Raw genomic sequence first — 21,789 nt, 5'->3', positions numbered from 1 at the left:
GAGCCCTCCCTTCTGAATGCTCTGTGGTTAAAAGCCACAGTGCTATTTTTGAGCTCAGTGACAGACAGGACTGAATGGCAGGAGCCCAAGCCACTCCTTCAGAGTGAATAAATGCTGAAAGAGCTGTTCCTAGAATGCCAGCTGTGCACAGCCCCGTGTTCCATTGTCTCCTTGGAGGTACAACATGCTCGATATGCAGCAGGTACTGAACCTCCCTGCTGCCCTAATTCCACACCCCACTCTCATCCTCTGCCCCTCTGGATTCATGGCTTGCCAAACCTCTGGAAAAGTCTCCAGCTTGTGCTCTCTGGAGCCATCACCTCTTCCCTCTCCTGGGGATCCTCAGTTCCCTAAGCTCCCTGAAGCCACCATGCCTTAAGCCTTGTCACAAATATCTTTGGGATTCTTCTTCATCCCATTATCTTTCATTTTCTTCCCCAGTGCCTTCCTGGCAATTTTAACCAGTCCATCTCTCCCAGTTCAGTGCTTACATGAACTCCTGCAGCAGACAAAGGCTAAAATCAACTGCAATTCAAATTATACTCATGGAAGTATAAAGTTTACATGGTTCTTTACAAACTGTAACCATAAACACCTGGAGATGATTTTCAGCACCTCACCAGTGCTCACAATCCTTGACAATGAAGGCAACTGGAGACTGCAGTGAAAGCTTAAAGTGTGACCCCCCATTCCCATGGTTTTGTGTTTGAGGTTTCCTGCCCAGGTCCAGAAGGATGCTCATTGTGGATAAAGCACTGCAGAATTCCTCAGCAGCCTCACACAGAGCCCAGATGATGACTTGGAGAGGGCTGTGCTCCTCAGGCTGTTTGAACACACAGCACAGCCCGGATCTGTTGTAAGTACAGCAGTTACTGTGCAAACCACCAGATGCAATGGATGGTATTGTCAGGTGAATTAATCCCCAACCAGCAGAGGTTTATGTCCAAAAAAGGAGCCAGCAAGGCCTGAAGAACTGAATCCCAAGAGAAGCTGAGCTGGACAGCAAACAGAACAATGAAAGGCACAGTGAGCTGTGAAGGAGCTGGTGAGAAGTGTGAGAGTGACCCCCAGGGAATGGCCACACCGTGCTCTGCCCTCTATTCCTTGGAGATTGAGCACAGGACAGGGCAGATCTATTGATGTGCTCTGGGTGCCCCAGAGAGCTCCACTCAACTGCCTGGGCTGAGTGCTGGGCCCCTGTACAGTTCATCTCCTTTCCATTGCATGGAATAAAGCTTTTCTTTCCAAAACACAAAGCAGTGCTTGTGTGGGGGTGTGTGAAGCTTTGGGAACTCAAGACACGTCCACTGCCAGAAGCACTTCCCAACAGAAGTGACTTCAGGGAGATCATGAGCTTTTATTTCCTCATGTCACTGGCAGAAAATGCTGTGCCATCAAAAGATGAAGCAGAAATAGACTTCTCTTTTCATTAGAAGTTTATGCGTTACTGGAAGAGTGAGGAAGTTCCTGCTTAATTTTAGAAATAGGAGAGAGCTCTGAGTTGTACCCAGCCCAGAGCACCACTCTCAGAACAGCTGAAGGAGGAGAGAACAGAGGGGAACAAGAATGGCAGAAAATGTCATGAACTCTGACTTGAACTTGCCTGAACCAACCAGACCCAGAATCCAGACGGTCCCTGATGTCCAAGGTAGGTCCAGTGCTGAGCACTGAGCTTTCTTTGCATTCTCCAGTCTCTCTCCCACATCTCTTGAGAGAGTTCCTTGGAGCACAAGGGAAGCATGAGGGCCAGTGCTGGAAAACTGCAGGTGCAGTGTCCAGATAAGGTTGTTTATATTTACAAAGACAAGTGGTTATCACATCTACTTTTCTCTTGCTAAGGTGCCAGTGTGAGGCAGTGTCTCTGGTGTGATATGAGGAGCAGTTTTTATCCATTTTGGAGACTATTCCAGAGCTGAGCATCCATTGCTCCTACCCCAGGCCTGGTGTCCCCCAGCAGACCGAGATTCCTGCAGCAAAGTGCTGAGGATGGAGTGGCTGCTGTTGCTGGAGTTTGCAGCACCTGGTGCACAGCTGTTCCTGCTCCCTGAGCACAGCAGGCATTGCCTGAGGGCTCCTCCTGCTGCTCTGGCTGTACCAACTGCTGGTGTAATGCACAGGTGTGAAATGGTTCATGGACAGGTTTAGTCTGATTTAGGGTCAAACACTTTGCGAAACTCTAACCGAGGACTTATTTTTTTTACTGAGTTTAAAATTATTGCGTGTTTGCACTTGTTTTGCAATGTCTTCATAAAATGCTTCTCAAAAAATTCAGGTTTCATACAATGGGTTCCTATATTTCTTTTTCATTTTTCTGTCTTTCTTTTCCACCTTTCACTCAGACAGAAATTACTTCTTGCCACCCAGTGATTGTCTTCAGTTCATATTGTGAACCCTCTGCATGGCTTTTCAGACGTGTGGAGTTATGAACACCCCAGGAAACAGGGTTTTATCACCCCTTTCAACAAGTGAATTCACAGTCAACTTGACAGAGAACCACAGTAGGTGTCACCTGATTGAATTGTTCACTTTCCTTATAATTTCAAGTTTTTATACAGTTTCAATAACATTTTTATGTATCTCCTCTTGTGCCTTTCTAGGAAATGGCTGCCAGCTGCTTTCTTATTTTGTGCACAAATCTTATCCAATACTTATCCCTACCTTCCAGAAAAGAGCTGGTTTCCTTCCTGGATGCCAATCTCTCAGAGCAGCCCTTTTCAGCTGCCCTTTACTGAGCCCCCTCCCCTTCAGGCAGCCCCTCTCTCACCCACCCACCCTCTGTGTGTCCTTGTGCAATCCAGGCTGGGAGGACTCTCCTGCTTTTCACCTCTCCTCAAACCATTGCTGGGCTGGGATCTGTTCAGTTCCCTGAGCACAGGGCTCCAGGGCCAGTGGGGAAGCAGCAGGACATTGAGCCTGGCTCCAGCAGGGAAAGCTGGAAGGCTCCAGATTGCCAGTGGGAGCCTGAAAAGGCACCTTGGGATGCAGAGGGAAGGGGCTTTATTGCAGCTGCTCCCCAGATCTGTGTTTCTGCTCCTCTCCAGGTAAAAGCCATTGCTCCAGAGCTCTGAGTTCCAGAGTTGCTGCACTGGCTGCTGTCCTGGCTGTGATGATCCTCGTAGTGGTCATAGCCCTGTATGTGACACTCAGGGGTAAGTCCTGCTAAAAATGTAACCCTGGCCAGGAATTTGTGTCTGTGCCACTGACTGAGGTGCAGGCCAGGACATCCAAAGCCAGGGCAGTGGAAGTGTGGTGTGAAGGCAAAGGACAGCAGTTTTTAGCCAACCATTGCTGGAAGAGGAAATGTGTAAAAAACAAACAAAAAAAAGGGAAGTGGTTTGAAAGTTTTAAAATCCATCAGATAAAAATCCAAAACCCACTTGAAAACTGACAATATTCAAACACTGCAGAACTGACGATGCAAATGTTTTAAAGAAACAAGTCAAGATCAGATAATGCTTATCCTTAATGTGATTGTAATCCTTGAGAATATTTTGAGATGTTGATATTGTATCATGGCACCCAGGTGTGATACCAAATCTCTAAAAATAATTCTGAATAAAAGCTTATTTGAGAGAGATGGCAAAGTTACACCTTAAAGGAATTTTTGTCACCTTTCTGAAAGAAAAACCTTGTGCTCAGTGTCTGAATGGATATCACTGATCTCATGACAGTATCTGAGCTACCTAGAAAGATACATTCGTTCCACAGAAAAAAAATATTTATATCTCCCTGAAAAACATAAGAAATATTAGAGCCATGTGGTATATTCTTTGAAAGTTGTCAATTGATAAGTTTTAAATGTCAGATATTGCTTGTTGTCTCATTCCAAATTTTGATAATTGAGTCAGTCTGAAAGGTTTCCACAACCAACCCCACTCACATCCCAGAGTGTCCCAGCTTCTCAGAAGTAGCGAACAATTGTGAAAACTTTTAATGTGTTTGGTGTAAAACACAGGCTTAGGTGGGGTAATTGCTTTTTGTATTTCAAGGCAAAGAGTACAGGGAACATATCTGATAGTGCTCTGATGTGTGTCAAATGGGCAATACCAGAGACAGGGCAAATTAAAAACAAATAATAAACAAATAGGACAACCTAAGGAGGTGAAATTAGCTGCATTGAATAGAGCACAAAATGTGCAGTGATGTCATTTGTCTCTCATTGCTGTGGATCTGTGTGTGCTGTGCTCACATCCACTTTGCTCTGAGAAGGGCTGGAGCAGTTCTGGCTCAGTGCCAGAGTTTGGCCCTTTGGAACCAAGGCCACACCTTGGTGTGTGCTGCAGCTCTGGGGGCTGTTTGCAGGGAATGAGCAAAGAGGGGAGTTGGCATTTTGTGTTGGGTGATGGGGGAGCCCAAGAGGTGCAGCAGAGCTCTGACACTGTGTGCCACAGGGGTCATTCCTTGCAAGTACAAACTGTATTCTGATTTCTGGGTGGTCCAACAGCAGGCAGCCAACAGGACTCCACAGCATTGAGCTCCCCCAGGCAAAATGTCTCAGCACCACTGTCCCCCACCAGCCAAGAGGACTCAACAAAGTCACCCCCCAGCCATGGAGAGGCCCCAGGTAGGCAATCCAATGTGCCTGTGCTGCTTTGCCAAGGCCCCTCCATTGCCAGCCTTTGATCTCAGTGCAATTCCATGTGGTTTTTAGGAGCTGCTGGATGCCCAACCCAAGTGTCTCCTGCAGGCCCTGTCTCCCTGAATGCCATCCCCCTTTCCTGCTCCCCCTCTCTGCTCCTGCTGCTGCCCTGCCTGGCAATGCACACAAATGTTGGTGCTTTCAGCAGCACCTCTGCTGCCCAATTGTGCATCAGGCAAAGCAGACTCTGGCAATGGGAGAGCTGCTTTTGTGCCCTGAGCATTTCTCTGTGTGCCCTGAGCAAGGATGGCAAAGGCTGGGTCATGTTTGCTGTGCTGCTCCCTGTCTGGCTCCTGCCTGGTGATTTTGGGCTGGGATCAGCTGCAGAGCCTGTGGGGGATCCCTGGTGCTCTGTTGCCAATTCTGAGCAGGAGCACACAGGCATTTGTGTGGCTGCAATTGCCTCTCTGACCTCTCTTTTGTCATGCCATCCTTTTACCATCTCTATTCTTGTTCTAATTGGCTCTTTTTGCTTTGACAGTAAATCCAATGCAGTGTTCACAAATTGAACATCACTGATGTTAATTCCACAAGCCAGCAGAATTCATTTAAACTGACAGAAAACTTTACTCTGTGTGGAGATTGAACCAAGGGGGCTCAGTGCTTGATACCTGGACGGTTTTGTGCGTTACATAAATATGGAACATTCTGTGTCTTATTTTGTGGTCCTGCACATCCTGCTCTGGCCAACTCCTGAGCTGGGAGTTGGACTTGGGGATGTGAAGGTCAATTCAAACCTGAACCACTCTGCTGATGTGTGCTCAGGACAGCAGAGTTGATGTTCCCAGAGATCCTCTAGAACTTTCTTTTTATTTTCTTATTGTGAATTCACATCAGATCTGTTACCTGCTAGTGCCTGGATGGAAAGAGAGCTCTCAGAGTGGGGTGAAAAAACAGCATTAGCATTATCTCCCCGCAGATATCCCTTGGGATTTGTCAGTATATCCATGTTGTATCTAGGCCATACATCTTACAGTTCTTGAGGCTCTCACAAGGAGCTGCCTTGAACTGACAGATCTGCCCAGTTCTTACTCAGTCAATCCTGACACAAGGGATTAATTCATCTTCCCTACCATGCCCTTCTCTGCTGAATGTTTCCTGCAGAGCCACCCATCCTGCCTGGATGCCGATCTCTCAGAGCAGCCCTTTTTAGCTGCCCTTTACTGAGCCCCCTCCCCTTCAGGCAGCCCCTCTCTCACCCACCCACCCTCTGTGTGTCCTTGTGCAATCCAGGCTGGGAGGACTCTCCTGCTTTTCACCTCTCCTCAAACCATTGCTGGGCTGGGATCTGTTCAGTTCCCTGAGCACAGGGCTCCAGGGCCAGTGGGGAAGCAGCAGGATATTGAGCCTGGCTCCAGCAGGGAAAGCTGGAAGGCTCCAGATTGCCAGTGGGAGCCTGAAAAGGCACCTTGGGATGCAGAGGGAAGGGGCTTTATTGCAGCTGCTCCCCTAATCTTTCCTTTTTTCTGTCTCTCTCTAGGCAAAAGCTGCTGTTCCACAACACGGGTTGCTGTCCTGGTTACTGAGATAATCCTGCTCCTCCTCACTGCTGTGTTTCAGATGCTCCCATGTAAGTGCTCTAAATGTAATAACAACAATTAATTTGTGTCTCTGTCCCACTGACTGAGGTGCAGGCCATGGCATCCAAGGCCAGGAGGAACAGAGGTTTGGTTTGAAGGTAAAGGATGGCAGTTTTCAGCCAACCATGGCTGTAAGAGGAAATGTGTCAGAGAATCAAGTGTTTGAAGTGTTATATTAAAAAATAAAAATTTTTAAAAAGCCAAAACCCAATAGAAAACTGACAGTGTTCAAACAGTGAAGAATTTATTATAGAAATGTTTTAAAGAAACAAAATCAGATAATGACTATTGCAGTTTTAATTGGGATATGGGTGAATATTTCAATCCTAAAATCATTAAGTATAAAAGCTAACTTGATAAAGACAGCAAATTTCAAAGTGACATTTTAAATGGAGTTGTTGTCACCTTTTTCAAATCAAAGCCTTGTGCTCAATTTCTATATGCATACTCACTTTATAACAACACATGATATTTTAGAGAAAGTAAACATCACCATCTGTATTAAAAACAATTTAAAAAAAAAAGAAATCAAAATCAGAGCAGTGTGGTACTTCTTTTGAAAATTTTCAAGGAATCATTTTGAAATTTCAGATGATTATGTTTGTTACTTTCCATCCTTTGATAGTTGACCAAACTTGAGACCCTTCCATGATCAATCCCAGATTTTGAGTAAATAATGCAAATTAAGTTTAGAAACTCAATGACACAAATGGCCTTACACAAAAAACTCTGCAGAAAACACTTCTGATACCAAATGTCACCAAAAATCTTGGGTGACCAGGAAAATGTTCTCAGTGCAGCTTCACTGGGAGAGAATAGCAACCAATTCCCTTGGATCTGGGAGACAGGTTTGGAGCATGAATAATCACTGATAATTAAATTTGAATTAATTTTCATGAGTCCTAAATGTTTCCCTACTGTTAAACTCAGTCTAATTAATGCCCTTTAATTTCACCAGATAGGATGAAAATGCAATGTGTTGGCATCAGGGATCCCAGAGGAGCCTTCCAGGTCACAAGCCAGTGCTCTTTAAATAGCACCCAGCTGTGATGGATGGTGCATCTTACTCCCATCCAGACAAAATACTGAGTGCCAGAGTCACCTCAGTGACACAGCCTGGCAGTTTTCCAGTCAATTCAGCCTTCCCAAGTCACTGTCACTTGTGCTGGAGCCCTGCTCTCCTGGGCCTGCCTGGAACCCTGCCTGCCCATGGGAAGTGGGGAATGAATTCCCTGCTTTGCTTTGCTTTGCTTTGCTTGCATGCATGGTTTCTCTTTTTCTAGTAAACTGTCTTTATCCCAGCCCAGGAGTTTTCCCACTTTTCCCCTTGCCCATCTCCCTTCTGCTCTCTGCCATGCAGGGGCAGGAGCCAGTGGCTTTATGGGGATTGTTTCCAGCTGGTGTCCAATGCCAAGAGGCCCAGAGGTGCCCCTGGGGCTCCAGGAGATCCCATCGAGGGGATCCTGAGCACAGCAGGATGATCCCCTCTCCCAGGGGCTGCTGAGGCTGTGTTTGATGGCCAGGACAGGCTTTGCCCTCTGGGCTGCCAGGGCACTGCTGGCTCCCCCTGAGTCTGGGGCCCACCAGCACAGCAGGCTGGGCATGGCACTGCTCCTGCCACATTCCATCTGCCCTGGGCACCAAAGCCAAAGGAATCTGCCATCTTCAGCTGGGAATTGCTGCTGACACATAGGATGTGTCCTTCCCCAGTTACTGCCAGCACAATGTCCTCACAGCTGCCACCTCCTGCTCTAGGAAAGATTTAATGCTGCAGGAATGACAAACCTGCAAAGCCAAGGGCTTATTTAGCCTGAACTATTCCTGCTGAAATCTTTGCATCTGGAGCACCTTCTGTACTTCCTGAAACAGGCTGGACCAATCCCCCTTCCTGAATGATGACTCTCCAGCTTTTCACCTCTCCTGAATCCATTGTTAGGTTGGGATCTGTTCAGCTCCCTGAGCACAGGGCTCCAGAGCCAGTGTGGAAGCACCAGGACATTGAGCCTGGCTCCAGCATGGAAATCTGGAAATCTCCAGAGTCCCACTGTGAGCCTGAAAAGGGCAGCTTGGAATGCAGAGGGAAGGTTCTTCTGTCCAGCTGTTGCCCACACCTTTCTTTTTCTGTCCCTCTGCAGGTAGAAGGCCTTGTTCCAGAGCACACATTGCTGTGCTGGTTGTTGTCCTGGTTCTGGCTGTGCTGGCCCTCACTCTGTCTTGGACAGTCCCAGGTAAGTCCTGCTGAAAATGGAAGCCTGGACATTCATTTGTGTCTCTCTGCCACTGCCTGGTGGCCAGGCCATGACATCCCAAGCCAGGAGGAGCAGAAGTCTGGTGGGAAGGTCAAGGACAGCAGCTTTTGGCTACCCATGGATGTAGGGGGAAATCTGCAGAAAAGTCAATGGGTTTGAATGTTCAAAAGTCCAAAAGAATAAATGGTGTGTCAAAAGAGAAAACGACAATGTTCAGACACCGAGGAATTTATGATACCAATGTTTGAGGAAACCAGTCAAGATCAAATAATGCCTGTTGGTCTTGTGATTGCCATCCTTGAGAGTATTTCAAGGTGATGATGTTATCTCATGATGCCATGACGTGACACAAAAAATCTTACAGAAGTTATGAATTAATGCTCACTTGAAAGAAGAATTGAAATCAGAACTTAAAGGAATTTATTTGCAATTTATTTTAACAAAAACCTTCTCCTCAGTCTGCACTGAATTCATAACAATTTTAAATTGACATAAACAGATAAATAATATTTTCATGAAAAAATATTCTTATCACCACCAGAAAAAAAATCCAATTGATAATTCCTCTGAATATCTTCAAGGCATCAGTTTTAAATTTCAGATGCCATTTCTTCTTTCCATCCTTTGATAGCAGAGAACACTTAAGAAGCTTCCACAACCAATCACTCTCAAGTGCCAGAGTTTGCCACCTGCTCAGAGAAGCACATGGGGAAGACATGGCAAAGCCTTGGCCCTTGGAACTTAAGAAATAGGGCTGGGGGAGGCAATTCATTGTTCTTGTTCAAGGCAAAGAGTTCAGGGTTGATACGTGACATTGCCCTGACATTTATAAAGTGTCAAACACCAAAGGATGGGAGAAATTAAAATCAACTTCTAAACCAGCACAAAGTAACCACGTTTAATTAGCATTTAATGCAGCTTTAATTTTACCATGAAAGAGGAGTTCTTAGACTTGAATCCAGGTCTGGCTTTAGTTACAGTTCCTTTGTGGGTTCAGTATGGCCTTGGTGACCAGAAATATAAATAGACAAAGAACCTTCCATGCAGATGGAACTCGAGAAACTAAATCATTATTAAGATACAACCTGTGTAAATGAACCTTTTCTCAGTGGAACCTGACCTGACTATTTTATAATTTTTATAGCAGCATCATGAGCAAAGAGGCAGAGTTGCATTCTGTGTAGGGTAATGGGGGGTCAGAGAGGTCCAGCAAGCTCTGACAGTTCATGCTATAGTGGTCATTGCTTGCGAGTACAAATTGTGTTCTTATTTCCAGATGTTCCAACTGCAGGCAGCCAAAATGGCTCAAAAACACGGCCCTCCAGCAGCCAAAATGTCTCAACACCGTGGTACCCCACCAGTCAACAGGACACAACACCAATGACCCCCACGAGCCAAGAGGGCTCAACAAAGTCACACCCCAGCCATGGAGAGGCCCCAGGTAGGCAATCGTCTGTCATTCCAAAGGGAGTTGCCAGGAGCCTGTGGGATTGACTGTTAAGGGGAACAGAAAAGGAACTGTGTGAGGATTTTGTTCAGAAGGAAAACAAACAACCCCTCTGCCATGTCAGAGCTCTGGAGCCCATGGAGGGTTTGCATTTGCACCTCCTTTGGAAGCAGGGCTGGCTCAGCTCTGCGTTCCTGCTGCACAGGGCAGAAGTGATGCCTCTGTGCTGCCAGAGCAGAGCAGTGTGAGGCAGGGCAGGGACAGGAGGAACAATGCCTCTGGTAGCCAGCCCTGCAGGGAGCAGGATGGACAATGTGCCTGTGCTGCTTTGCCAAGGCCCCTCCATTGCCAGCCTTTGATCTCAGTGCAATTCCATGTGGTTTTTAGGAGCTGCTGGATGCCCAACCCAAGTGTCTCCTGCAGGCCCTTTCTCCCTGAATGCCATCCCCCTTTCCTGCTCCCCCTCTCTGCTCCTGCTGCTGCCCTGCCTGGCAATGCACACAAATGTTGGTGCTTTCAGCAGCACCTCTGCTGCCCAATTGTGCATCAGGCAAAGCAGACTCTGGCAATGGGAGAGCTGCTTTTGTGCCCTGAGCATTTCTCTGTCTGGCCTGAGCAAGGATGGCAAAGGCTGGATCATGATTGCTGTGCTGCTCCCTGTCTGGCTCCTGCCTGGTGATTTTGGGCTGGGATCAGCTGCAGAGCCTGTGGGGGATCCCTGGTGCTCTGGTGCCAATTCTGAGCAGGAGCACACAGGCATTTGTGTGCCTGCAATTGCCTCTCTGACCTCTCTTTTGTCATGGCATCCTTTGGTCAGTGTGAACATGGATTTTCCACACCTCTTCTTCCCTTCTGCAGGCTGTCCCCCAGCATGGAAAAAACATGGGAGAAAATGCTACTTCTTTTCTCCAGAGAAGAGAAAGATGGACTGGACTTCCTCCCGTGCAGAATGTGCTGCCATGGGCTCAGACCTGGTGATCATTGAGAGCAGGGAAGAGCTGGTGAGATCCAAGTGCTGGGGCAGCTGCTCAGGGGCTGGAGCTGCCTGGCCAAGGGCTGAGCAGTGACACTTGTGCCAGCTCCTGCCACATGTCCTTGGGCTCTGGGCCGTGCTGCCAGCCTTGGACACCCCAGTGCTGGCAGTGGGAGCCAAGCCCTGCCCAGGGAGAGGCCTCCTGGGCCTTGGAGTGCTGGCCCTGGGAGCTTCTGTGGCCAGGCCTGATGCCATGGGAAGGAGCAAACTCCCTGCCCAGCTGGCTGGGGTTCTACAGGGATTTACTCACAGGCCATGGAGGTTGGACAGACACTCCCTTGGGAGAGCCATGGCTGTGACAAACCCTGAGAAGGCTTTGCCACCCTCATCAGAAGGGAAAAGTGTACCCCGGTATCGAGTCACAGCTCTTGAAAAAAACCATACAGCTATAAATGCAGCACAGGTGTATTTTTACATTTTTTATACTCATAAGGAGCTGCTAAAATGGAGAAATGCATCCTCTGGAGCCTTGGGCAGAGTGGCTGTAGCTGGGTGCACACTGCACTCTCTGTGCTGGCTGTTTAGCATTGAGACTTCTGTGCCTCTGCTGAAGAAAATGTCATTTTCATTGTTTCATTATATTCCCATTGTTGGCTTCCTTTCCAGAGTTACCTTCTCACACAATCACGATATGAGTACTACTTACTTGGTCTCAGATACTCTCCAAAGGAGCTGAAGTGGAAGTGGATCAACAAGGTGGAGCATGACCCAGCCATGTGAGCTCATTCCAGCAAGTCCCTGCCATGCAGTGTCTGGGAAGGGAAAATGCCAAAGGCAGAGCAAAGAGCAGAGAGCCCAAGGGAGATCAGGGCCTGTGCTTTGGGGGAAGCTGATTCCTGGAGATGCAGGTGCTTGAGCACATGGCTGTGCCAAGGCCAGGGAGCCTTTCAGTGCCAGGGAGCACAGGGCTGTCCTGTCAGGATGGCAGGAGAGGACACAGCTGTAGTTGTGCTGGGTAAGGAAGGATGGGAGTGGATGCAGTTCCCTGGGGAAAGGAAGGAGACAGGAGGCAGGGACAAGAGAGAGGGTGATGGCAGCACCATTGGCTGCAGGGGAGCAAAGCAGGGAAATGTTTCTGCATGGGAAAGCATTGCCCAGAAACTTTTGTGGAGATGTGGGGAACAATAGTGAGGAATAGGAGGGAGATTGCAGCAAGGCAGTTCCTGATGCCAGTGAGAGTACCTGAGCTGAGCAGGTGCCACTCTGCCTTTCACTGCATGTCAGGAATGGAATCATATTTGACTTTTTTTTCCCGACCAGATTCAGTATACACGGACCTGTTATAAGCGGGTATCACTGCACGGTCATTGGATATGGTAATGTATCAACTTCACCTTGTCATGGAACCGAAACAACAAAAAACATGTGTGAAAAAACTGTAACAATTTGAAAAAGGCATCAGAAGGAGAACTAAAAACAAGAACTCCAGGCTGATATGTTATCCCAGCTTGCCGTAGGAAACGTGGATGGGATGTGTCTCATTTCTCTTCACCTGCCCAATCTCTGCTCCCAGGGACTCCTGCAGCCCCCTCCAGACTCATGGCCAAGCTCAGCCCAGCCTTTCCCTGATGCTGTGTGAGCCTGGCTGGATCCCCTCTGGAAGAGCTGGCTCTGGCACACAGGAGCAGTCTGGGACTGTCTCATGCCACAGGTGGCACCTGCAGGCAGGCAGTGCCAGGGGAGAGGAGTCCAGGCTGGGGCCAGGGCTGATCCCAACCAGATCCTGGCTCTGCAAGTCCCATCCATGCACAGCCCAGTGTTCCCAGCCCTGCCTGTGCCCAAGGAGACCCTTCCCCAGCTGGTCACAGCCTGGCCTTGCCTGCAGCCACAAGGGAAGGGCAGCACAGATTTGTGGTTGGGATCTGGTGGGGAAGGGCAAGGCCAGTCCTTGCCAGGATGGACAGGACAAAGTCAGGGGTGGGTGTGGATAAACCTTCTGCTGTCCCAGACTGTTCCATGAGCACATGGGATCCCAGAGCCTGTGGGGGAAATGGGAATCAGCAGAAGGGAAAGGATCCTACAGCAGCACAGCTCTGGGCATAAAATCAGCCCCAGTCCTGTGTGGGGAAGGGAAGGAGTGTCAGATTTGGGATCTGCTGGGAAAGGGCACAGGATGGAGAGCAGCAGAGACCACGAAGGCCTGAAGAGCAGAGTGCCAAGAGAAGCTGAGCTGGACAGAAAACAGAACAATGAAAGGCACAGTGAGCTGTGAAGGAGCTGGTGAGAAGTGTGAGAGTGACCCCCAGGGAATGGCCACACCGTGCTCTGCCCTCTTTTCCTTGGAGATTGAGCACAGGAGGAAATGTTTCCTGAGAGCTTCTCCTGCTCAGGAAAATTCAAGCCAACAGCAGAAATAGGGAGCACCAGGAAAAGTGAGCTGTGATCAGGAGACAGGGAATGTCACCAATGCTCTCCCCATGTGCTTCAGTGGCTCTTGGGACCCTGGGCTTTTTGTGACTCCAAGAATTTTCCTTCTTAGTGTGTCCTTGGAGGCAGAATCATTCCTCCTTTACTGGTGCCTTTCATGGCTCTCTCCATCAGCTGCAGGATGGAGAAAGCTCTGTGAAGTCCTTGAGGAAGTGACACTGCTGGCCTGGTTTACCACTGGGAAAACATTTGCTCTGTCAAACAATCTCTACCCAGCATGTTGTGGCCATTGGAAGGGAAAATGGAATCCTACAGGAAAAGCTGTCTCTGTCTGACTTGAAAGCACCTTTTGATGTTCCTCACAGCAGCCTTCCTCCTCACTGACTGCTCTCATCAAGATGCTTTGGAAATGGATTTGCACTTCTTTCCCTGACTTTCAATCTGCAAAGAACAGAGGAAAAACATGGAGCTGTAGCAGAACAATGTCAGTGTCAGAGCCCAGGATGTGCAGAGTTATTCCAGAAGGAAGCTGAGCTGGAGGGGCTCTTTGCTTGCAATCACTTTACTGGAGAGGCTGGGAGAGCATTCTGTGTTGTGTTATAGATTTCTGCCCTTCTGTTTTCATATTCCAGCTGCTGGAATGTGCCCCCTGGGCTCAAGTGGGCTCTCCTGAAGGCAGGGCCAGGGAAAAGCCTCTTCCCTGGGAGCCACTGGCCCTCACTGGGAGCCTTCAGCAGGCAGCAGAGGCAGCAGCTGTGCACCAGAGGGGTGGGAAGGGGAAGCCACCCTGGGGCCTCTGTGGAACTACACAAACCCCACCAAACCCAGAAAGCCACAGGAAGTCTCAGGACTTAGGAGCAGCTCTGGCTTGCAAGGAAATCCCTAGCAAGGGCAGAAGTTTGATTGGAAGTGCTTTGTTTCCTCTGCCTCTGTGCTGGTCTTGTTCACGCTTCTCTGATCTTGTGATCTGCATTTTACAATAAACTTATCCTTTAGAGCTTGTGATTCTTGGATTACCTCTGGCATCCCTGCTGCCAGGGAAGGGTGAAACATTTCCTCTTCACTGTGGTGGGGTGTCATGGTCTGCGTAACCTTAGCAGGGGTCGTGATGGTTCGTTCAACCACGGGGTGCAAAGGACAGCAGCAAGAGACTAAGGTTTTGTTCAGCAACAAGGAGCAAAGCAATTTATTGAGCGCCAACAATTCAGTTTTGGGGAAATGGTGAGAAGGAGAGAGAGAAAAAGGTGGTGAAGAGAGGGAGAGAGAGAGAGGAAGACAGAAACAGAGAGACAGAAAGACAGAGAGGCAGGGAGACAGAAAGAAAATGGGGGAATAGCTACCAACAGATGGGACGTCCTCAGATCATCTGGCGATGTCTTCCATCCGTGGGGATAAAGAAGTCTCAAAGGTCTCTTCAGAACACAGTAATTTTACAGTCTGTTTCAAGGTGAGGGGCCAGTGGCCAAAAGGTGGGGAGGTTTACGGACCATTGTGAGTGAGGCCCATCGCTCAGGTGCAGAAGTTTCGGTTCCTTCAGCCCGTCCCTGCCCCAATGCAGTGCAGCCTGACAGCACAGCACACACCCAACACAGTCCCTTGGCAAGCATCCACCTTGGCCAGGCCCAGCAGCTCCTGTCCAGAGTGAGAGGTGGCTCCAGGGGTCTCAAGGGTCTCAGGGTCTCAGTCTCTGACAATGATTGTGAGGCAGATCAGGCAATCTTCAGACCGACCCTTACACCACCCCGTGACTCACGATCACTGTCAGCAGCGCTCCTTCGGGGTGTTGGTCCGAAGTCTTCAGGACTTGTCCGAGTTGGCAGCATATCCTGGAAAAACAGAGACAGAAAAATGGACAGAATAGAAAAGTAGGAAAAAGGTAAGGGAAAGAAAAAAGTGAAAACAAAACCAAACAAATAATCAATTTTCAATTATTCAATTGTTTTTCATTACATTGAAACAATTAATTTCAGATTACAAAGAAAATAATCAATTTCATTAAAAAATACAATGCAACTAAAATAATCAATTTTAATCAATATTCAGAATATAATACAACGAAACAAAGCAATTTTAAAATAATATTAAAAATATAAGAAAATCAACAATAATCAATTTTAATTAATATTCAAAAATGCAACAAAACCAAAAAATAAGCAATTTTAATCAATAACAGGTTCTATAAATGCAAAACCACACCTTGCAATTTTAGTAAAATTACAGACACAAAGATTTGAATAATTTTCTGTACTCACTACTAAAACAAGAAAAACAAAGAACAAAAACCTATTACAAGCAGTTTTTAAGCATGCACACCTATTGCCTAAATACATATACCAGTACTGTTTCAAGGGATTTCATTTGGATGATTTTCAAAGTTACAATCATTCTGTTCTGTGTCTGAGCAAATATCTTGAGCTCTGATTGCATTACTTTCACAGATAAACTCTCATTGTTCCCAGACAATACAAGTTTCCAAATTAACAGTTTGCCACTTCACACCAATTTGACGGGCCCATTCTCTATGCTCAAAGGATAGAGAACAGCTCCGTGGTGATTCAGCCCTAAAGCAATGACAGGGAATATTGAATGCACTGAAGTATTGTGTATCATCAGTACAAAGGCTGTGGCTGTGTTTGTGCTGGGGTCATAGGTAAAATTTAGCAGGTTCCACCAGGATTGGAATTCTCTTTCAAAGTTAGTGGCACTATCCCAGATTATTCTCCAAATTTCAGTAGGAAAAGGGCTTTCCTTGCCTTCTCTTATAATAGAGGCAGCAACTGATTGCATCCACAATTGAGCCTGGACACAACTAAGAGTTAAAGAAATGTTAGAGCAAATTCATCCATCAGTATTTCTGAATCAACACTATTCAAAATTCCCAATCCTGTCCCCACAACACCAGTTATGTCTCTTATTATTCATTTCTTGAAAGAATTATTCACAATTTGTCTTGTTTGAAAAACTATGCCAAATTAAACAATTTTAATTACATATGGTCCAATATCAAAAAAATTTCAGGCTCAGCATAACCGGTGGTTGGGTGTTAGGTGTTACAACATTAACATCAAGGTATCCCCAGTATTTTGTATTATTTTTACTGCACATGAGTTTATGGGAAAAATTGTACAACATTTAAGTTTAACTAACAACTCTGATTTTGGATTTCACAATATAAAATGTGGCTGTGAGATCCTGTGCCATAACTGTATACAGGTTCGATGAGGGATTCAGCAATTAATCTTCATGTTCTGTGAAAGAGGAGGGGGTTAAATCCCACAAAGAGGCAGGGGGTTAAAATGATGGAACTATTCAGAATGTAACGTGGACTGGAATTCTGTTCTCTGGAGGCCACTCTGTACCCCCTTTAAACACAGCACAAGAGTCAGTGTAGATGCAAACAAGAGAGGTTGGAAAACACCCCAAACAGCAATCAGCACACTCCAAACTACTATTAGCTCCCCATCTCTTATCATTATTTTCTTAAACCACGAATTTGGTGTTTGTTTGGGGGAAAAAGGAGAGGGTATTGTGATTACTGAGGCAGGTGTGTTTGGGCTGCTAGCCAAGCTCTCAGTTTCTGGAATTGTCAGATTTTTTACAGCTCCTTCTGTCCCTGAGAAGGTGTTACAGCAATGCTCTATCAGGTCATACCACTTCCTAACTGAGGAGCTCTGGGCCACCCTGTCAGGGGAGAGGGTCCCAGTGGTGGTTGCCTTCAATGCCTTCAGTTTCTGAGAAGGTTTTTGAGTTTTCTCTGGGGAAATTCACAAATTAAGGCTTTCCAAATGGGAGATTATTTTTTGTTCAGTATCCCCCACTACTTCTATTTTGCCTCCTCCCACAGGAAAACCATTAATAAATTGATAAACAGCCACGTTGTCAGGTTTGGGGTTTTGTACTGACCATATAGGAGGGTCAAAAGAAGAATTGGTATTTGTTAATGCTGAAATTTGGGCTCCAGTGTCAACTACAAAAGTAATAAGTGCCCACGTAGGATCGACTCTTGATGTTATTAATAAATCTGCATTTTCAGGATTTTGGGTGAGCGATCTTAGAAACAACCAATTACCCCCGCCCCTCTGCTCGCCTAAGAGAGACGGAGATTTTAGTTTCCCTGGTTGGGGAGTTGTTTTGGCTCTAGTCCCACAGGTTGAAGTGAAGAATGCTTTGGTTCCCTGCCCACAATCTGTGGGAACAATGCTTTAGCTCAGCGCCTGGAACCTGTGGAAAAGAATTTTTAGGCTCCACCGCAAAATTTTGTAGAACTGGGAGAGCACTGGGCTGGACAGTTGGATCAGATACAGTAGTCTTAGGGCAAGGCCAATTTGAAACTATTTTCGTAAGTTTATCTAGAGTTAAACCATCCATGATTTCTTTGGGAACCCCTTTCTTTATCTCCACACCTCACCAATATTGTCTGGAAGAGAGTTGTTTCACTTTTTCTGATGTAGTGTGTGAAGGAGAAAAGAGTCTGACTCCCTTTATTTTTTCTAATTTCTCTTCAGGAAATTTTACAGGTCCATATTTTCTACTATAATTCCGTAGTTCATCTGCAACTTCACTCCATGTCCACACTCTACGTTCACTATTAGGAGAATTCAATTGTGAACCAGGAAGCTGCTGTGGAGAAATATTGTATGGGGAAGAGTCGACAGAACTGAGTGGTTCGCTTGTATTACTCAAAAACATTTCAAGTCTTTCAACACGGGAGATGGCTGCAATGATTTTTTGAAGAAGAATTGCTGTGGGTTTAAGTGATTCGGGGAGACCACGGATTAAGGGGGTCATGAATCCAGATGTTACCGGTAATTGCATAGGAGATTCAGAACCAATCATTAATTTTCTTTCATGAATCATTTGCAAGCAGGCAGCTTTTTGGATATTTTCTAGAAGTTGGTCAGAGGTGCCAGTTAAGGCTATAGGGTCTCCTCTTTCTAAGGGGCTAAGTCCCCCTGCCCAATAGGCTGCACGCTGAGTTAAAGACCATGGGTAGCGTTTATCTCCTGTTGTCAAGAAAACTCCATGACCCCAGTACCCACAGGTTTCTTGTTCTGATAGCTGAATATAATCTCCCCCTGAGAGAGACACTCGGAATACGTATTCAGTCTCAGACTCATGAGGGAGTCGCCTGTACTCCTTTTTTAATTTAGCTAGTTCAGTGGCAGTGTACAGGGTTAATTTGGAGGGCATAGGTGGGTCAGTGTCGTCATGGCTGAGATTATTGTAGGGTGTTTTAATTACAGGTCTCAGTCTAGGACAGCAATATTCCCCACAGTTTTTCATAAAAGTTAGTTCCTTTTGAGGATAGATTTGATTGATATGGACGATTTCCTTCTCCTCTGTTTCTTGAGGTGAATCATTGTGTTTCATAGTGCAGATGTGTTCCCTATTTAGAGCAGATTTTAGAGAACGGATCTCATCCTTCAGTATGTGATTCTCGCTCCTCTCCTCATTTAATTGTTTTTGTAATATTTCCACTAGATTTTGTAAGGAGTCAATAGCTGTTTGTTCCTGACTTTTTTGCTTAAGGCGGGTTTCAACAGCAGCTGTAAGACAAGCCCCCAAAACTGAGCAAAGGATGGTTTTATTCCTGCCCAGTTTAAGTTTTGTATCATGTTGTAAAGAGTTTATTCTATCCATCACATTTTCGAAATTGAACCAGTTGTCGTGTGCCCATTCTTCCCCGCCTTTAGAAGGTTTGGAATTGTATTTAGCTAGCAAAGCATAAAATGCAGCTTTATCTTCTGTACTATGATTTTCACTCATTTTATGAGTTCGAGAAGTAGAACTATTATAGAGAAACTAGTAACTTAAATCACACACACAGCCTTCACTGTGTTAAGCCCCTTATTTCCCAGAGAAAAAGAAAAGAAGCAGAAATTACACACTCATACAAGCTACTCAGGAAGCACACTTTCTTCAAGCAAAGTCAATACAACACATATAACAACAGGAAAAATTTGCACAACTTAAACCTTCACCATGAGTGGAACAGTTAGTGCAGCACCCTTCCTGACTTCAGGAACAGTCAAAAGACAACACAAACAAGTCTTACACAGCTAAATGCTCACTCTGAGTCGAATAGCCTGCACAGCACCCTTCCTGACTTCAAGGACGGTCAAAATCTGAAAAACTGGCACCACCAAACACCCTGAGTGTAATGTTTAGTGCAGCACCTTCCTGACTTCAAGGAAGGTCAATGGACAACACAAACACAAACATCCATACACAACCTGCGTAGTACTCCCCCACTAACATTTAGCAAGAGGGGTAATATTACATTCAAACAAGAACAGAGAGGGAGAATGACACAGTCATGCCGTTTGCACCAAGAGGTCTTTTGTGAATTTCTGCAGACAGAGCCCTCAAACGAGTGTAGGGATGCTTTGTTCACCTAGGTGTGTGCAGTCTGTGGGAAATCTGAAATGCCCCCCTTGCTTTCTAGTTTGGCTCACCCCTTTCGAGGTGGCCAGCTAGGTGTGGCTGGAGCAAGACGTCCTTCCCCTGTTACAGACTGCACACAGCCAGCAGCCCTTCTGTCTGTCAGAAATCCTGTCTGACTACGCCAATTAATGTCACGGTCCGCACAACCTGAGTGGGGGTCGTGATGGTTCATTCAACCGCGGGGTGCAAAGGACAGCAGCAAGAGACTAAGGTTTTGTTCAGCAACAAGCAGCAAAGCAATTTATTGAGGGCCAGCAATTCAGTTTTGGGGTAACGGGGAGAGGGAGAGAGATAAAAAGGCGATGAAGAGAGGGAGGGAGAGAGAGAGACAGAGGGACAGAAAGACAGAGAGACAGAATAGAGAACAATAGCTACCAACAGATGTGATGTCCTCGGATCATCCAGCGATTTCTTCCATCCGTGAGGAGAAAGAAGTCTCAATGATCTCTTCGTAGAGTAATAATTTTATAGTCCATTTCAAGGCGAGGGGCTGCTGGCCAAAAGGTGGGGAGATTTATGGACTGTTGTGTTCAGAGGACCATGGATTCAAGAATCAGGTGCAGAAAGTTCGGCTGTTCTAGCCCCGTACCTGCCCGATTCCATTGTACCAGACAGTACAGCACACACACCTCTACACAGTCCCTTGGCAAGCATCCACCTTGGCCAGAGCAGAACTCCTGCCCAGAGTGAGAGGTGGGGTCCAGGGGTCTCAAAGGCTCGAGTTCTCAGTCTGTGACGATTATTGTGAGGCAGAACCAGGCAATCTTCGGACCGATCCTTACATGGGGTCAGGGTCTAATGCTGATGCCAAGGCCAGGCAATCCCTAAGCAATCCCAACCTGAGCTCTCGCTGCTTCTGTGCTCAGTGCCTCAGAGAATGCCAGGCTGGTTTAATTCTTGCTGCAGCTGGGCAATGAGTGACACTGCCTGGGACAGGCCAGGCTGGCAGCAGCAGCCCCAGAGGGCACATCCTGGACACAGGACTGGCTCCATCAGTGACCTTTAGCAAGGAGAACCTGTGACAGGGACAGCTCCAAGAGCTGATGCTCAGGGCTTGTCCTGTTTCTATGGACCTGTATCCCAAGTGTGTCTCAAGCCACCTGTGGAATTCAGGATACACTTGGTGGAACAAATGCTCTGAGCATCTTGGCAAAAATCACAAGCAAGGGATTTTGATTTTATTTCAGGAGAAAACAATGAATGAAGGCAACCATTAAAAAGCCAGAAGCTTTTGCCTAGAAGTAACCAAGCAGAGACAGACATGAATAGACATTGCAGACACAAGTGATATTTTATTTAAAGGAAAGAAGAACCTGCTGTACTGCACATGAAAATAATTTTATCTGACTCTAAATGAGAATTGTACCAGTGCAAGGAAAGGACCTCAGTGCCAAATGGGCACTTCATGGAGGATGCACTGCCACTGCAGATTTGGTGTCAGAACAGCAGGCAGGGCTCAGGACACACAAAGAACACCTTAAAGGTGGCACTGACAGTGCTACAGAGCTCCCAGCATCACTGGCAGATTGGTTTCCTTTTGAGCACAGGCTGCACTTTCTGGAGCTGGTTTGGGTTTGCTGCTGCAAAGGCTTCAAATGGTGAGTGACTTTGCAAGGTGCTGAGTGTGATGTTTGCTCTGTGGTCAGTCACAAATTATCTGTAAAGAAATTCTGTTCTTTCTTGGAAGTGGCCCATGGGAATCTCATGGGGTTTAACAGGACCAGGTGCTGGTGCTGCCCCTGGGTCAGGACAAGCCCTGGCATCAATCCAGGCTGGGGATGAGCAGAGGGAGCAGCCCTGGCAGAAGGACTTGGGGGTGCTGTGGGTGAGAGCTGGCCCTGCCCCAAGCCAGAGCCCCCCTGTGCTGGGCAGCACCCAGAGCCCCAGGGCAGCAGGGGAGGGGGGATTCTGCCCCTCTGCCCCGCTCTGCTGAGACCCCCCTGCAGGGCTGCACCCAGCCCTGGGCCAGCACAGCAAGGACAGGGAGCTGCTGGAGCCAGAGCAGGGACACCAAGGGATCAGAGGGATGG

At 46.9% G+C, this 21,789-nt stretch overlaps 1 protein-coding gene across 1 annotated transcript; it reads left to right on the top strand.

Annotated features, from left to right (window-relative positions):
* Nucleotides 1-1,566: 1,566 nt before the first annotated feature.
* On the top strand, nt 1,567-12,338 carry LOC116995632 (C-type lectin domain family 7 member A-like). Its single transcript, XM_033058488.1, has 9 exons — nt 1,567-1,648; nt 3,042-3,149; nt 4,445-4,564; nt 6,120-6,213; nt 8,359-8,447; nt 9,745-9,909; nt 10,774-10,916; nt 11,555-11,664; nt 12,209-12,338. Exons 1-9 carry the CDS (start codon nt 1,567-1,569, stop codon nt 12,336-12,338), a joined length of 1,041 nt encoding a protein of 346 aa, XP_032914379.1.
* Nucleotides 12,339-21,789: the final 9,451 nt, after the last annotated feature.

Source organism: Catharus ustulatus, chromosome 4 (assembly GCF_009819885.2).
Source record: "Catharus ustulatus isolate bCatUst1 chromosome 4, bCatUst1.pri.v2, whole genome shotgun sequence".
In the NCBI taxonomy this organism is placed as follows: Eukaryota; Metazoa; Chordata; class Aves; order Passeriformes; family Turdidae; genus Catharus; species Catharus ustulatus.
Note: the sequence above shows the minus strand (reverse complement) of the source record. Positions and strands in the feature narration are given on the sequence as shown.

Bases quoted from the DNA above. Each gene is read 5' to 3' on its own strand.
- LOC116995632 (XM_033058488.1), top strand. From the start codon at position 1,567: ATGGCAGAAAATGTCATGAACTCTGACTTGAACTTGCCTGAACCAACC. The intron at 3,150-4,444 runs GTAAGTCCTGCT...GTGGTCCAACAG, and splicing joins CCTGTATGTGACACTCAGGG to CAGGCAGCCAACAGGACTCC. The intron at 11,665-12,208 runs GTGAGCTCATTC...TTTCCCGACCAG, and splicing joins GTGGAGCATGACCCAGCCAT to ATTCAGTATACACGGACCTG.